Source organism: Nanorana parkeri, unplaced genomic scaffold (genome assembly GCF_000935625.1).
Source record: "Nanorana parkeri isolate BGI_ZX_2015 unplaced genomic scaffold, ASM93562v1 scaffold1209, whole genome shotgun sequence".
NCBI lineage: Eukaryota > Metazoa > Chordata > Amphibia > Anura > Dicroglossidae > Nanorana > Nanorana parkeri.
In genome coordinates, this window is record NW_017307477.1 from 172002 (window position 1) to 190236 (window position 18235).

The 18235-nt window shown below is 47.0% G+C and overlaps 1 protein-coding gene across 1 annotated transcript in view; it reads left to right on the forward strand.

Moving 5' to 3' along the window:
• The first annotated feature begins 822 nt into the window (after positions 1–822).
• The window catches only part of LOC108796998 (contactin-associated protein-like 5), a 283699-nt gene continuing 266286 nt past the window's right edge, over positions 823–18235 (forward strand). Inside the window, exons 1-2 of the mRNA XM_018568564.1 lie at positions 823–989; positions 1033–1120. Coding sequence (XP_018424066.1) covers positions 1036–1120 — 85 coding nt within the window. The 5' untranslated portion in view covers positions 823–989; positions 1033–1035. The remainder of the gene's footprint in view (positions 990–1032; positions 1121–18235) is intronic.

The window sequence follows — 18235 nt, forward strand, 5'->3', positions numbered from 1 at the left end:
TGCGTGTCTCTACTTAAAAAAATTGAAAACATTTAAATAAAACATGGTGTGTGTGGGGGGTGCGGGGTACAGTTCCAGTAGATGTTTATATAATGGGGGGGGGATGTGCTTGCATGCCTAGCATACTATCTGCATGGAGCTTGCAAATTCTCCCTAGGCTTACATGCCAAGGAAGCTAACTGCACGGAGTTTGCTGTCTCCATAGAATAGGCATGTTCTCCATGCGCTTGCATGCCTAGCATGCTATCTGCATGGAGCTTGCAAATTTACATGCCCAGGAAGCTAACTGCATGGAGTTTGCATGTTCTCCCTGTGCTTGCATGGGTTTCCTCCCAAATATGCTGGCAGGTTACTTGGTTCCTGTCTGTGTATACATGTGAGATAGGGACCTTAGATTGTTAGTTCCATAAGGTCAGGGACTGGTGTGAATATACTATACACTATAATATACAATGTAGAGTATAATGATGTGAACGTACAATGTGTACAGCGCTGTGTACATTGCTGGAGATGTTGAAATGTCTTGTGCAATCCGTTACATGCAGCGATCCCTCATGCAGAGTCTATGTGTTGCAGACACAGCACCTCCTATAAGGCATTGTCAGCGATCCAGCCCTCCGGACCTCCCAGAACCCAGCCCGGGGTCGTGTCTCCTGCTCCCTGCGCTGGCTGTGACAGCTCTGCCCGGGCTCCGGACTGCGCTCTGCCATGCACAGTGGGTGGATCTGCTCCGGGCTGGGGGTGGGGAGCTTCTATCGCTCGCCTATAAGGAGCTGTCCACCATCTCAGTGCTGAATCTTCATCCCAGAGCTGGAAGCTGCCTCCTGCTCGCTGGCTGCCTGTCTGCCTGTCTCCTGTGGAGGGTTCTCTTGAAGGAGTTTGTGCAGAGGAAGTCTGCAGCCCAGCCTGGATTATCTGGATGCTGCTGAGAGCAAAGGATTGTCTGAGCAGAGCAAGGCACAGAGATCTGGGATAACATCCACACTGACTCTGCCTTCTACCTGAGCAGCTTCTGCTGGAGGAAAACAAGACACGATGGATTCTGGGGGGACCTGGTTTGGGGCTTTTCTGTGTGTGCTGCTGTCTGCTGTGTGGCCCCTTGGATCAACAGCTGCAAACTGTAAGTGATGGGGACACCTGGGGGGGCTCTGACAGCTGTGTATGGGGGGTACATACCTGGGCAGGCTGTGCTGATACATTGTTTCTGATAAGAGGTGTAGAGGATCCCCCAGGATGTATCTATAGAACCACCTGGGGGGCTCTGACAGCTGTGTGTGGGGGGTACATATCAGGGTAGGATGTGCTGATACATTGTTTCTGATAAAAGGTGTAGAAGATTACCCAGGATGTACCCATAGAACCACCTGGGGGGCTCTGACAGCTGTGTGTATGGGGTACATACCTGGGCAGGCTGTGCTGATACATTGTTTTTGATGAGAGGTGTAGGAGGTTCCCCGGGGTGTACCTATAGAACCACCTGGGGGGCTCTGACAGCTGTGCATGGGGGGTACATACCAGGGTAGTCTGTGCTGATACATTGTTTTTGATGAGAGGTGTAGGAGGTTCCCCGGGGTGTACCTATAGAACCACCTGGGGGGCTCTGACAGCTGTGCATGGGGGGTACATACCAGGGTAGTCTGTGCTGATACATTGTTTTTGATGAGAGGTGTAGGAGGTTCCCCGGGGTGTACCTATAGAACCACCTGGGGGGCTCTGACAGCTGTGCATGGGGGGTACATACCAGGGTAGTCTGTGCTGATACATTGTTTTTGATGAGAGGTGTAGGAGGTTCCCCGGGGTGTACCTATAGAACCACCTGGGGGGCTCTGACAGCTGTGCATGGGGGGTACATACCAGGGTAGGCTGTGCTGATACATTGTTTCTGATGAGAGGTGTAGGAGGTTCCCCGGGTGGTATCTATAGAACATGGTTCATATATAGGAGGCGTGCTACATAATATTTAATGGGAACCTTCTGCAGTCTGGTAGGAAGAAACCTCTAGGGACTGTTTCATTGTAGTTATTGCTTTACAGGTTTATAGTGTTAAATGTAAATCTCTGATCATTGACAAAGTAATAAACATTGAGTATCGTTGTGCTCTCTGTAGCATTATCAGCATTGCCATTGATGTAAGAATCCATAGGCTGCCTTCTAACGTGCCATGAAGTTTGCCTTCCCTCCAACTGCACCTAAGTGATCTTAGCATAGTGCCCATATAGATTGGTCCAGCTGCTGAACAGGGTTAAATAGATGTGTGGTTTTTTTTGGGGGGGGGGTCAGCGAACCACCTATCGATTGAACTGCTGGGAAGACATAGAACGACTGCTGATAGGACAAGACGGATATGTACTGGAAGGTTCGGAATATGATGTCTCTTCGGTTGAGATCTGCAAGCCTTGTAGACCTGCCACAATGTATCACTCCTTAAAGTTTAATGGTTGGACAAGTTCCCACCACTGCTGAAGCCATAGCTGCTGCAGTCAAGGGAGCCTGTCATTCGTGGAGGCCAGCGCACAGCTGGGATGTTTCATAGAAAGGATGCTTACAAGATATCCAGATATAATCAGAGACCTATAAGCAGGGCCAGCCAAGGCTCGGCCTTGGGGCAGCAGGCAGTAGAAGGGCAGCAGGGATGTGGAATTCCTATCTCCCGATGCCCGGGACATGCAGTTCCAGGCGGGTGGTTATATTCTACATTTAGCCCTGCTTTGGGCAGCTGCCACTTGTTTTGTACATGTGATCCCGGTGATGTCGCCGAGATCACTTGTATGCAGTCTGCAGGTCTGCCATTCTCCATGGGGGAGGGGGGGGTTTGTTTGGCGGGGAGGGGGACACATTGAGGAACCTGCCTATAAGGGGCCACCCTTTCTCCCAATATGCAACTTGCAATGCTATTTTCTGCACTCAGCTCGGTGTGCTGACGGTGACTTTGCTAGAAAGTATCGCATGGAAAACAAAATGTTTTTTGAGTCATAAACGCGAAGGGCTCTGCAGGATTCGGGGATTTATGTGGCATTGCGATCAATGTGTATCTTACAGTTGAATTTTGATTTTTTTTTTTTTTATTAAGAAGGATGCATTGGGATTTTTCGCCCACTGGAGGTCACTGTTGATCTTTTTAAACTGCTCGACATCCCCAATGAAAACAGAACAAATGACACTTTGGATGTAGTATCTCAGTGCAGAAAAATAAGAGAAGCCTTTTTTTTTATCTCAGTTCTGCGCTGTAATGAAATATTCCACGGACAATGATATCAACGGGTTGAAGGAAGAAAACATTTAATATTGAGCTCATTAGCACCCAAGACTGAAAAGCAGTATCATTGTACACAGTTACAGAATGTATGATCAGAGGTAATATGGAAGCACATATAGGAGGGACCGGGCCAAGCTTATTATTCTCTCACATCCTCTGGAACTCTTTACCGCGACCGGTCCGTCTGTCTCCCACCTTGACTGCCTTTAAATGAGAACTATGAGGGGAGTGCTTTTCACTCACCTCATAGTCCTAGCCGACCTGTAACAATGAGACTGTCACAGGTCGGCTCAGTAGATCGGGAGGTGAGCAAACACATACCGGCGTTCGCTCACCTCTCGATCCTGTCACGGCTCTCTGCCGTGACAGGGGAGGGGATGGATTCCCCCTTCCCCGCTCCGATCCGCCAGCGCTGACTAGCGGAACAGACGGGGGAGGGGGCGGGTACAGCTGGCTCTGCCTCTAGATAGGCAGAGCCAGCACAGGGGCAGGTCCCTCCTTACCATCTGGTCTTGGATTGTATTAGAGCTGCAGCTAACGATTATTTTCAAAATCGATTAGTTAGCCGATTATTAAGTTCGATTAATCGGATAAACAATAAAAAGCTTTATAACACAGATAAAGGGACCCGATATCTGGCCGGTCCTACGCATACAAAGCTGTCTTGAAATATCTTGTAAACTTGTGATATGAATAACCATATTTACTTGTCAAGGAGGATAATTACTAGAGAGATGTGCAAAGGAATTCAAAACCCTGTGAATAATTCATGGCAGTTGTGTTCCCCGCTGAGCGGTGCATTTAATGTTTTGATGGACAGACACAGTGTAGGTGGATTGGCAAAAGTCAACATTATTAAATAAAAACGCATGAAATGGCCCGGGGCGGATCCTTCTTTCTCCTGATCCTCTCACAGCCAAGAGTAACGATTTTTGCCAGGTGCTTAAAGGAGAACTATGGGGTCAGGGCTTTTTCCCATACTTCTCCTTAGGGTAACAGGAGGACACAAACTATCGTCCTCCCGTCACCCAAAGCTCAGTATACTCGAACTGCTGCTCGCTGTATACTGAGACGCTGCAGCTGAAGCGGATCCCGACAATTGTGCCGGGATCCGCCCAGCTGCGTGACTGACAGCTGGCTCTGCCTATCTAGAGGCAGAGCCAGCTGTACCCGCCCCCTCCCCCGTCCGTTCCGTCAGTCAGCGCTGGCAGATCGGAGCGGGGAGGGGGGAATCCAGCCCCGCCCCTGTCGCGGCAGAGAGCCGTGACAGGATCGAGAGGTGAGCGCACGCCGGTATGTGTTCCCTCACCTCCCGATCTACTAAGCTGACCTGTGACAGTCTCATTGTCACAGGTCGGCTAGAACTATGAGGTGAGTGAAAAGCACGCACCTCATAGCTCTCCTTTAAGGGTGAAGAGCAAAAAAAGATGGTGGAAGCATACTGTATAGAAGTGATTCATAAGAAGAATTGTAAGCAGAAGCTTGCCTGATACACTGAAGACTTGTATCCTGAAAATAGATGTGTTGTGCTATGATGTGGAACGCTGGCTTTTATTTATGAAGTAGAGTATTTGTAACTGATTTATTGCACTGGTGAACTTCAGAGGTTTTGTTTGGAAGGTTGTAGCACTTGATTGTATTTTTTATTTATATATGGTGACTTGTATTGGTAGATAGTGGATGGAGTATAGAGCTCTGCATTAATCTTTATATATAATGTATGGAAGGGGCCAGTGGCCAGAGCTGGTTTTGTCCTTCTGTGACCTTCTCAGGTCTGACTGTGCTGAGAGCCCACACCATAGACCTATAGAATGGAGTGCCAAAACAGAAATTAGAGTCTAGTATGATTTTAATTGTTCACAATTTGATCATGAAAAAAAAATCCAATGCATTTCAGGGGCCAAAACACTCCCCAATCATCAGGTTTTGTCCTTCTGTTATCTTCTTAGATCTGACCATGGCCATCCCTATAATGAAGCAGACTGTTGCCTCAGGCAGCATCTATTTGGGTTATGTGGGACCTGCCACCCCCTTTGTCACTGGTTGCCAGGACTTGAGTGGGGTGCTGGCCAGAGTTGGTCGGTGCACCACCAGGATGCCGGCCAGAATGCTGTTAGTGAGCACCATCAGCACCCCATCAACACCTCCGCCCAGAATGTGACCACCAGCACCACCACCTCCCCCCCAACCTCAGGCACTGATTATACTAGCGACAACCCTGATTTTTTTTTGTTTAGAATTCAATCACGTAAAACAGGCTCCCTCTTCATTAGGGCTTACATAATGAAATGACGCCTTGAGAAACCAAACAGATCTGTAATAAATCTGATTTAAAGGAGAACTATGTGGTTAAGTCTTTCCCCCATATTTCTCCTTAGGGTATACCGCAAGCTGCTGCTCGCGGTATACTGAGACGCCGCAGCTGACTGACAGCTGGCTCTGCCTATCTAGAGGCAGAGCCAGCTGTACATTCCCCCGTCCGTTCCGCCAGTCAGCGCTGGCGGATCGGAGCGGGGAGGGGGGAATCCAGCCCCTCCCCTGTCATGGCAGAGAGCCGTGACAGGATCGAGAGGTGAGTGAACGCCCGTAACTGTTCGCTCACCTCCCGATCTACTGAGCTGACCTGTGACAGTCTCATTGTCACAGGTCAGCTAGAACTATGAGGTGAGTGAAAAGCACGCACCTCATAGTTCTCCTTTAAATTTTCCATATAGACCAACTCCCCATATGCTCCAGTATACTCAATGGCAATAGGTTCCTGGGCACTCAATGTATGGATGGAAGCTTCCAGCGCCTGGAGCTGTTTTTTTCCTTCTGTGACCTTCTCAGGTCTGACTGCTCTAAGCCCGCACCATAGGCATAGAGAGAGTCCAAAATACAGTCCAAGACACCTTTTGGGGCCAAAACATTCCCCCTTTATCAAGTTCTTTTCTCCTGTGACCTTCTCAAGCCTGACTGCTCTGAGTTTGCATTATAGACTGTGACAGAAGGCAAGGAATGGTTATAAATGGGAGGTACTTCCCCCCCCCCTGGATGTCGTGTTTTCGTGTTTGTGTGCGCTTTTGTTCTTTGTGGTGTAATGTCTGTTTCATCGCTCTCCTGGGATTGTTGCGGAACTGTCCGTGCCGATCGAGGGAGAGTATCTTTTGGGGAGTGGGTGTGTTCTTAATGTATATTATGTAAAGAAAATGGAAAAGTCATGGGAGTACAGATGCAGACCCGACAGTTGTGGCTTGTGAGTGAGCAATATATAGGGGGGGAGCCGGGCTGGACGGTAGTTCATAGGATAATCCGAAGTTGTATGTAAATGTATGACATAGCCTGGCCGCAAGGCCCAGATGTTTGTACGGTCCTGTATAAGTGCTCTTATGTTTGCATAAATAAAGAATTTAAAAAAAATAAAATAAATGGGAGGTATGTAATACCAAGCTTTTTAGATTGCATTCCTCTTTTTAGTTAAAAAAACCCCCAGGGAAGGTGTGTACGATTTAGTTAGGCAATTTATAAATTGTGTTCTGGGTCCCCGGAGTTGGGATAATGGAGAGAAGGGTGGTCCATTATCCCATCAACTAAGTAAGCTGTCCAGCCCAGGTTTTGTTGTTGCAGCTTGGTAATCACAGGTGTAGCCCACAGGGGCGTCCCGAGGCCGGGTGTCACCCGGAGTGGAGAATGGGTGACACCCCGCTGTGACATCATCGCAAATGCGTTGTCATCTTATTGACGCCTGCCGGCAGCCATTTGGTGATGGACGCCGGCAGAGAGAGGAGGGGACGTACACCCGACGGGATGAGGTATGCCGCCGGGTCCCCTCCTCTCTCCTGACACTGTCGGGCTCTCGAACCATGACCGAGTGCCTGACTTTTCATAAGGGGTGACACCAAAATGGCTGTCAGTCATTTTGGTATCACCCCTCCAATGGTGGCACCCGGTTGCGGGCCGCACCCCACTTGTGATGCCACTGGTAGCCCATAATTGCGGCTGCGAGTGTCTAAAAGGAGGCCTGGCTTTATGTGTAAGATACCGTTACCCAGCTAGGTGAGCTGGAGGACTGAAGCCTGCGTGGATCTCTTTGTTGCTGAAAAGGACATTTTTTTGGGAAACCACATTGGAGTACAGGAACGTGCTGACTAATGTTATGAAGTGTTGTGTTTTACTGCAAAGAATGGACTGTATTTCATGAACTGCAGAAATACTTGTTTACTGTGCGCCGTGGAAAATAAAGCTTTTTGAAAAGTCAAGTGGACTGTCTGGTGCTGTATTTGCCCTAGAAGACTGTGGTTAAGAACGGTTACAAGAAATATAAAAAGGAGCTCTGACACCAAAGGATGACAGAGTCCAAAATGCTTTTAGTTGTTCATAATTTGAGCATGATAAAAACCAACGCATTTCGGGGGTCAAAACACTCCTCCTTTATTCGTTTTTGTGCTTCTGTTACCTTCTCTGACTGTTCTAAGCCCCTGGGTAACCTTTCAGGGGGTGGCCATTTTCCTTCCATGAGGGGGAGTTGCAGCAGTAACAGACAAAAGTTTCTGCTTATCTAGTAGCGTTCCATATGTGGATGACAGCTTGCAGTAAAGTAAGTGCGAGTAACACATGCAAATCTAATATTTACAGCTAATCTAAGTCTAAAAATACATTAACACAATTATGTTAGCACTCGGTTAGGGGGAAACACAACAAATAAACTCGTCAGATGGAAGAACAAGTTCTAAAAGTGTTGATGTGATGAGCGAGGGGGAGGAACGTGTGGAAGGCGGGGGAATTACTTTAAAAACGAAACGCCGGAACCATTATTATAATCGTGTACAGCGTGGGACGAATGGTATTTAGTAACAGTGCTGAGCGACGGCCGTTAACGACCAATCAGAACTAACTCGCAGCGGCTCAGATTGGCCACACTGATGAAAAGAGATGGCAAGCTTTATGACCAGTAGTATGTGAACCGCTAGGGCCACTTCAGAGTTATTCATAAGGGCCTTCTGTCTGCTATTAGTCCTTGAGTGTTTTCATTTATCAGACATTTCAGTGAAAATCAGGAGAATTCTTTGCTGAAGGGGATCCTAATGCCGCTTCTTGTATTCCTATGCATTACAGCTGCATGGTCTCCATGTGGGGCCCCTTTGTGTACTCTGCCCCTGCAATAAGTTTGTAGTAACTTCCAGTTGCATGACATTGAGCTTCAGCAGCTTCCTCCTGCCATGGTCAGCTGTCATGTTAACGCCTCCTTTTAGTTCTCAGTACTTCGGGGGTGAGGTTATAATGCAGCCGCCCCTACCAGTGGTCTTTACTATTGACCCACACTCAAACAACACAGGGGCAAAACACACCACAGCTTGTATAGTACAGATATCTGGGACATGTAATGCCTGCATTGCCGCTGCACCCCTGCCCACTACCGTACCTCAAGGAAGGAGAAGAATGGGACTGGAGCGGTCACAAGACCACTACATTCCATTCTTAAAAATAAAGGTATACATCTAGCAATGTAAAGGAGATAAAGGATGTATAGTGTCCAGGGGTGGAGGAGGGGACATTGGACAAGCTTTACTTTGATGCCTGGAGTTATGCTTTAAGTGGGTTATGGGTAATTTAAGGTGTGTCGTGGCTTTAAGTGGCTCTTGAAGGCTACAGCAGCTTATTTCACATATTCTGGGTCTGATCTTTTGCTGTTTTAAAACTAGCAAGTCCACTGGTATATAGGTGGTCCTATAGTAGGAGCAGAAAGATAAAATATTTTATATATTGCTCTGGTTTCAATAAAGTGCAGGCTGCCCACTTCTCAATTGACCTCCAGAACTGAACTGTTTTAATTAAAGGAGAACTATGGGGTCCGTGTTTTTCCCCATAGTTCTCCTTAGGGTAACGGGAGGACACAAACTAGCATCCTCCCGTTACCCTAAGCTCAGTATACCGCAAGCTACAGCTCGCAGTATACTGAGACGCCGCAGCCGGAGCGGATCCCGACTTAGACGACGGGATCCGCCCAGCTGCGTGAGTGACAGCTGGCTCTGCCTATCTAGAGGCAGAGCCAGCTGTACCCGCCCCCTCCCCCGTCCGTTCTGCCAGTCAGCGCTGGCGGATCGGAGCGGGGAGAGGGGAATCCAGCCCCTCCCCCTGTCACGGCAGAGAGCCGTGACAGGATCGAGAGGTGAGCGAACGCCGGTATGTGTTCGCTCACCTCCCGATCTACTGAGCCGACCTGTGACAGTCTCATTGTCACAGGTCTGCTAGAACTATGAGGTGAGTGGAAATCACTCATCTCATAGTTCTCCTTTAAGAACTATATATAGCACTTCCTTATTACAGCTTTTACATGGACAAGGGTGTGGTCTTTCCCCATATTCATATAGTAACCAACATGGCTTCATGAAGGGTCGTTCTTGCCCGACCAACTGTCAGGAAAGACTTCCTCAAGCTGGAGAGAGTTCAGCGAAGGACTACAACATTAATTAAAGGGATGGAAGGCTAAAGTTATGAAGACGGCCTACAAAATGTAAACTTATTAAACTTGGAAAAGAGGCGATTAAGAGGAGACCTTATTGCAGTCTTCAAATTCATCAATGGGGTCCACAATGTTTGGAACAAACTGTTTAATCTGAAAACTGTATTGAGAACATGGGGACACAACAGGAGTTTGGAGGAAAGGGGGTTCAATCTTAGAATTTATAGAGGGTTTTTTTTTTACTTTGAGAGTTGTGAAATTGTGGAATTCCCTTCCACAGACGGTGGTATCTGTTGAGAGCATTGATATATTCAAGAAACTTGTAGATGGGTTTCCTACCTCACTTCATATACAAAAATATGGGAAGTTTTAGAGCCATATACATATAGACACACAATCACATACACATATATACTGTACACTCAGGTTGAACTGGATGGACCCTTTATTCAACCTTGCCTACTATGTTACATGGTATGACCAGTTTGATGTGGAGGAACTTGAGTGTCCCTGACCTCAACCCTTCTGAACACCTTTGGGATGAATTGGAAAGCTGATGGCGAGCCAGGTCTTCTCATCCAACATCAGTACCTGACCTCACAAATGGGACAATTTCCCACAGACACTGTGCAAAATCTTGTGGAAAACCTTCCTAGAAGAGTGGAGGATGGTATAGCCACAAAGGGAGGTCAACTCTATGGCCATGATTTTGGAATAGAATGTCCATATAGATTGGTGTTGAGGTGGGTCACAAGCTTTTGGTCATATAGTTTCTGTCACCCACAACAACCTGTAGAATACTAGGGCCCAATATTTCCTATGAGAAGTTACATTTCAAAGCTGCACTTTGATTTTTGTTTCTTTCCTTTCCTGCTCCTTAAATCGTAATATTTCTCTCAGAAGCATCTTGACAAGAAGAAGGATTAGCGCAGTTGTTTAACTTTTACATCTACAATCGCAGAACCTGACAGCCTATAACATATTTCAATTATTTAAGTTGTACTTTAAAAAAAATAAAAGTCTCCATTATATTTAATACTTCATTTAAAGTTGAACTATATTTTATTTTTAATGAACAAAAGCCGTCCCAGAAATCCTGCTATGAACTATTAATCTTTCCTCGTGAATTGATCTTCGCAGTGAAAACATGAGATATTCTGTTTTATACTTGTAGAGAGAAGGGGGATGTAGGACAGCACTGTGCCTTCTTTGGATTGGCAATACTTGGTGCCTGTAGGGCATAATTAATATCTTAATGTTGAGCTGGCTGCTGTTCAATAAAACATTTGTGTTCTTAGATTGATTTTATTTTACCCATAGTCTCTGAAGAGGTGTCTTAAATCTGATCTCCGTCCTTCCCTTCAGTCTTGCACGGCCGTACCCGCTCCTCTCCTGGACTGAAATTGCTTCCTCTGATTTCACTGCACACTGTCAGCTTCTCACAATGGAGGGAGGTGCCAGAACAAGCAATATACACTGAGTGGCCAGATTATTATGACCACCTGATGTTTGTAGGCAAATTAGCTATAATTTGGCGCTGAAGTTGCTAGAGGGCCAGACCATTATAAATAGGGAAGCAGGTTGGTTACCACGACAGTAGAAGTGATTTGTTTCTGAAGATACGGGGAAACAACGCGTTTTAACAGCCTTTGAACGTGGGATGATTGTTGGCGCTCGGAGCCATGGAGCGAGTATCAGCAAAACAGCAGAATTCGTTAAATGTTCAAGAGCAGCTGTTGTTAAAGTGTTTTAAGAGCGGACTGTCAGCTGAAAATCTGGGTCTGAACGTGCGAATTGTGGCCGTCAGCGACTAGTCAATGTTAGGGCAGAACGGAGAGTGGCAAGACTGGTACAAGACAACAGAAGGGCAACAGTGCCGTGTCAGATTCCTCGCATCACCTTTCAACATCTCGTGGAGTCACGAGGCGGCCCAACGAAGTACTGATGGGGTGGTCATAATAATCTGGCCACTCAGTGTATAAGCAGATTAAATTTCATTTTATAAATAAAATAAGTCTGTATTAAAGTGTATCATTGGATAAAACAACTTTTTGTTTATTTTTGTTTTATATAGAGTGGGAAATATATAGAGTGGGAATTGATGGGACATATGGTCTCAAGGGCTTGCAGCAGATAGATGTATCCATTTGGACACATGAACAAAACTTAGCCAAAGCATGTAGCTCTCCACCATACCTTGCTCTATCTCCTCCCCAACCCCATACACCCAACAGGGGCTTAGTCCCTAAAAGATAAAATATATCACTTGAATCTCAAACTTTCTGCACAAGAACTGATGGAAACCTCTTGCTCGGGGACTAAACCCTTCAACTTGATATCATCAGAGGCATAAATGTGTGCTTTGGTTAGCAGATGGTTCTGAGACCCCCTTTTAGGAAGAGGCCTGATGGGGAGATACCAGAAAAGACTATTGAGATGCTGGGATGCCATTGAAGGTGCCTTTTGTTGAAGAAGGCCTTGTCTTCATATAAATTTCATTTGGCTGAGGCAGCCCACCATAGCATTAAACTAATAATATTGAGAGGAGGAAGGGTGGGAGCAGGCCAGTCATGAATGTACCCAAAGTGATGGAACTTTGCCCATTCTGAACAGCCCAGAATTTAGACCTATCAGATGGCAATTAAAGCTGTTGTAGGCATCTACAGGGACCAGCAGGTGCCTACGCATCATACCGGCTAGCGGCTATTTTTTTCTTTTTTGATGAGAGACGATTTACATTGGCAGGGGTTTAATTGAGGGGTTTATAGGAGTATTGGGAGAGTAAAAGGTCCTCTTCCCAATACGTAGAGCTGGCATGTGACACTACAGATATCACATGGCAGCTCTATAGATCGAGAGCTAAAGGATCACAACCTGCTGATCACTCAGCTCACAGTCTCTTCCCTACAGAGAACAATGACTCTCAATCACTGCTCCTTGCAGGGATTATCCATCTCCTCTCTGTTCCTCTAGTGCTCAATGAGGGACACACAGGGCAAAGGGCATGCACAGCTGGCTCTGGCTCTAGAGAGGCAGAGCCAACTGTCAATCAGACAGCGGGGTGGATCCTGACAATATTGTCGGGACCTTTCCCGGATCTAGCGGGCAGTAGCCCACTAGATGCTGACTTTGGGTCACAGGAGGATATTAGTAAATGTCCTCCTTTGACCCAGAAGAGGACTAAGGCCAAAAAAAAAAAAGGATTGGCTTTAGTTCTCTTTTAAACTGTTGGGACAGCCGGCTGTTGAAGTAAATAGTTGTATTCAGGATTTGGCAGCCTGCTGCTAATTTCAGTAAAGCAAACTAGACCATTCTTTAATGGCTCTCTATAAAAGTCAACATATGGCCGTGGTTTAGTGGCCCTTTAAATATTTTTTGCTTTATCAGGACAAAAGCCTTCTTTTTTTTGTTTTGTTCCATGTGCTAAATAAACACAGTGCAGATTGGGGACCGGAGGCTTGATTTGCATTGGCAGTGACAGCGCCACAGATTAAGTGTCAAGATGATATCTCCTATTATTGAATTCTCTCTGGGGTTTCTGCTGCAGGATACACATGCTCAGATTTGGATTTCAGCACATCACAGATGGAAAGACAACCGCGCCTCAGTAATAGAGAAGGAAGAAAGGACATACACCTAATCTACGTTGGCTGTCATGTCAGCTTGTTCCTTGCCGCCTCTTTGATTACGGCGTAGCTAGACTCGCAAAAAAAAACCAAAAACTTCCTCTTTGTACAGTACAGTCGGTGTTGTAGCCATTGTTACCGCACTGCCAACATTGTGTCAGGACGTGTCAGGGAGATGTGATTACAATGTATGAAAATTATGCTACACTTTCGGAAATGCTTGGGTGGCGAGGTGCCGGATACCTTCACATATATAAGGAGTCTCTGTAAATGAGTTATGTGTACATAGAATTAGTGAAGCCCTTTTGTATAAAATGTTGCTTGTTTCTTCGAATTCTTTTAATTAATTTAACTCTTATAACAAAAAGTCAGTGTTACCGATGCCCAACTTCAGGCACAACTTTTTTGTTTTAATTGTGTGGAGAAGAGTTGGAAAGTTTACCAGGTTTTGGTTGGTTCCTTGCTCCCATTAGAGGGGAGATTTCCCCTCACTCTTTGTCTTGGTTGCCCCATGGGAAATGAAGTGAGTCTTCTCTATAGGGAAATAGGCACAAAAAAGCATGGAAAATATAGAAAGAAGCATACCATACAGATATACGCTACACATTAATAAGCCAACCAAAGGTTAGTAAAAGGCCAACGTGTTTTGGGGTGTTACAGGGATTCTCCCTTCGTCAGGGTTTTAAGATTCAAAAGCCACACATTCATCTCATCCTTTTTTTTAAGAAATGTTATTGCCACTTGCAAGCACAAAACTAAGCCAAAGTAGGCAGCTCTCCGCCAGACCTTGCTCTGTCTCCTCTAATGCAATGCACCCCAACAGGGGCTTAGTCAGGTCCATCCTTATAATAGGGCAGCCCAAAGCTGTGGCCTAAGGTGGCATCTTTTTGGCTCATATGGAGGAGGGCGGCAGCAGGCAGAGTGGTCTGGCTCTACGGTGTGCAGTTTTCAGTGTGCCTGCCATACTTTCCAACCAGCGGAGATATACTGTATTTTGCGCTCCATAAGGCTCGCCTGGCCATAGGACGCAGGGGTTCTGTGACAGCTGCAGTTAGTGACAGCTGAGACAGGTGGCGCTGTGATTACAGCCCCACGGTCTCAGTGATCACACAGAGCAGAGGAACAACAGACGTTCTTCGTCTGCTCTACGTGCTCTATGGTGAGCTCCTACGCCGTGGTCACGTGTCCCCCAGAGGAGCGGGGGACCCTGAAAACCAACGGAGGGGGGGTTGCCCGGACAGGATTGCCACCACAATGCTCGATTTGATACACGTGATCTGATTAGATCACTTGTATTAAATGAGCAGCGGCTCCCACTATACATTTAGCTCTGCTTGTCCGGAGCAGGGCTAAATGTACAAAAAAACTACTCGCCCGGTGCCCGAAACTGCATGTCCCGGGCGTCGGGCGATAGGGGTTCGCTCCATAAGACGCACAGACATTTTTGCCCGCCTTTTGGGGGGAAAAAAGTGCGTCTTATGGAGCGAAAAATACGGTATATGGCCCTTACACATCTCCCCACCTAACCCGGGACGCTCTGGCTGGAAACGGAGCGGCAGGCACACTGTAAACATTGTGCAGCAGAGTGACTATTATACAACAAACATGCAATGACGCCTGAGGGGTGGCCCTGTCCAAGAGGCACTGGGACATCAATATCCATCCATTTAAAAGAATGAAAAGGACATCATTATTCGATAAGCTCATTGGCTGTGCTCAGGCTGCACGCCTAATGCAAAGTTCACCTCCAGTGGATACCAAAAATGTGACTCCAAAAATAAGTATACAGCAGGAGCACTAAACCAAATAGTCAAAGCGTCCAAATCAGTTTAAGCTCTCATTCACATGAGTAACCAGGTGCTGTGTGTGATTATATGCAGCAACCTGTTCTTCTCTATGGGGGTACGTGGCCGTACGCCGCCCTACGCTCACCCGCCCTGCACATACGTGCGGGTGTCCGTGCTCGTACGCTGACAGGATGCATCCTGTCTGCGTCCGAGCAGGGACACCCGAACCTGTACGGATGTGCAGTTCAGGTAAACGTAGGGCGGCGTAAGGCCGCGTACTCCCATAGAGAAGAACAGGCTGCTGCATATAATCACACACAGCACCTGTCCCTCCCGGGAGCGGAAACGATACGGCTGCGCACGCAGCATGTATCTGTACGGGCCGGCTGTTACTCATGTAAATGAGGACTAAGGGTTCACTGTATGATCACAGAAAGCAGTCTATGCATTTTGGGGGCAAAACCACAACTGCCGCTGTTAACAACAGCAGATCTCTTCACTGATCCCCCCATGAATAAGCAAGTTGGATCCTATACAGATCTCTCTGGTAATTTTGTGTCACTGAGTCCATTTAAACTGTACCAAAGTTCCTAAGCCCTGATGAAGGGGTAATGGTTCGGACCCTGACACGTTTTGGCTGTTTTATGTGATCATACTATAAATCATAAGCAACTATAAGCAATTTGGATGTTTTTTTCTCCATATATGTTAAATATTAAAATTCAATTGTCATTTATATGATTAAAGGAGAACTATGGGGTTAAGGCTTTTCCCCATAGTTCTCCTTAGGGTAACAGGAGGACACAAACTAGCGTCCTCCCGTCACCCTAGGCTCAGTATACCGCGAGCTGTAGCTCGCGGTATACTGAGACGCCGCAGCTGAAGCGGATCCCGACAATTGTGCCGGCATCCGCCCAGCTGCGTGATTGACAGCTGGCTCTGCCTATCTAGAGGCAAAGCCAGCTGTACCCGCCCCCTGCCCTGTCCGTTCCCACCAGTCAGCGTTGGCGGATCGGAGCGGGGAGGGGGGAATCCAGCCCCTCCCCTGTCACAGCAGAGAGCCGTGACAGGATCGAGAGGTGAGCGAACGCCGGTATGTGTTCTTTCACCTCCCGATCTACTGAGCCGACCTGTGACAGTCTCATGGTCACAGGTCGGCTAGAACTATGATGTGAGTGAGAAGCACAGGCATACAGTCTTATGAGGACTTTGGAAAGGATAGTTTCTGCCATATAGTATTGGAGGCGTCGAGAGGAAGATACAAGTATTATTGTAGAAATCCTTTGGCAAGGTGCGGCACTTCCTACGCTTGTGCTTCAGCTGTGTATTAAGGTTGTTTGAGTAATGTGTTTCAGAAGGAACACATCTGAGCCGTTGCCAGACAATTTATTTTGTAACCATTGTTGTTCTTTTTGAGAAAAGAAGAAACGTCTTGAGAAGGAAGTATAATTCTCGGGGGTATTCGAGATCTTTGGTCCTTCCGTAGAAGTTACAAAAGAGAAATCGATACATTTCAACAGTTCCATTTAAACTTGCATTCAACCGCGAGCGAGTTCCGTGACCCCAAGCTTGGAAAATATATATATTTACAGAGGAAACCATTATGTTCCTGCACGTCTGTTTCCTGGCTCGCTACTATGTGTATTCATTTCAGATCTTTTAATCTATTTCCGATTTCGTTATAAGGGAAGAAAAAAATGTAAATTACATTCTTGCCATTACATTCTGGATTGTGGGACATTGTTTAACTCCGTCCACGGTCCGCATTTTATCCACACACTTTCCAGGCTGGTGTGCCCAAATCACATCCACATCCCAGACCACTAAATAAGTGGGGACTGCCCATCACGCCCACTTTATGGGTTTATCCCACCTTTAAATAGGTGGTTACCACCCATCCATGGCCCAATCCCTGCAATGAATGCCTTTTTGAGTTACTAGACCCAGGGCTGTCCCTACCCTAACCGCTGCCTGAGGTCGTAGAGCAGGGGGGAGGTGGCCGGTGGGATGAGGGGGGTAATTTGTGCGTTGGGGGGGCACAATGGATGCTGTGGCTGGTGGATCTGTTAGAGCCATGCCATGCTGTGTTAGAGCCATGCCAAGGGCTCGGTGAAACTCCAACCAGAGCATCCTGCACAGACCAATGACGTCTGTGAGCTGCAGGAAGCCGTACACAGTAGTGGGCAGAGCCACAGGTTGCTTGGATCTCTTAGCAACCTGGGACGCTGTGGCTGCCCCGCTGCGCTCCCCCAATGAAATGCTGCCTCAGGGCTGTAGCTACCATGGGGCAGGTGAGGCTTTGCCCCCTCGCCCCTGTTGCCATGGCAAGCACAGGGCACCATTGGTAACAGGGGCACCAGGCGGCCAACACAGCAGAGAGAAGAGGAGCGGCACAGGCTCCAGCTACTCCTCAGATCCCCGGTTCTCTCCCCTCACTGTATGGGCAGAGGACTCTGTATCCTCAATCTCTTTTTCTATTTCAAAAGGGAAATGTCAGGGGTCTGTTTAGACCTCTGATATTTCCACGAAGCCCCCCCCAACAGTAAAAAATATAAAGATTAATAATAATAACAAATAAATAAAAAACAAAACAAAAACAATCCCACTCACAGTCATGCACACATATCACTAGACATGTGCAAAGACTAAAAAAAAATTCGGACGAAAGGAACGGAAAATACAAATATTTTCATTAGTTTCGTCAAACGAAACAAATTTTTATGCTATTTTGGATTTGGCCACCAGCACATTTTACGCATGTGCGCCACCATCCTGAAGGCGGGGCGCATGACGTCACATGATGCCGTGCGTGCGCGGCGTCGGGTGACATAACACGTCTGTTGGGGGGCACAATTTTATGTTCTTGCCTCAAGCGCAAAAGGAGCTAGCTACGGCTCTGTGCTGCCTACGGTGACCACCTCATTATGGGGACATCCCTGTCTATGCCTGCCACAGTAACTGATGTTGTGATCCCAGGAAAGGGCCCAGGACACGGCTTTGGTGGGACAGAGGATCAATATGTGGGACTGTTGTGGCAAATCCAGGACAGTTATCATTTATGGTATTATGCCCCAATGGAAAGTGAAGGTGAGACTGCTGCAGCCATAGATTTGGTGTCCCCCCC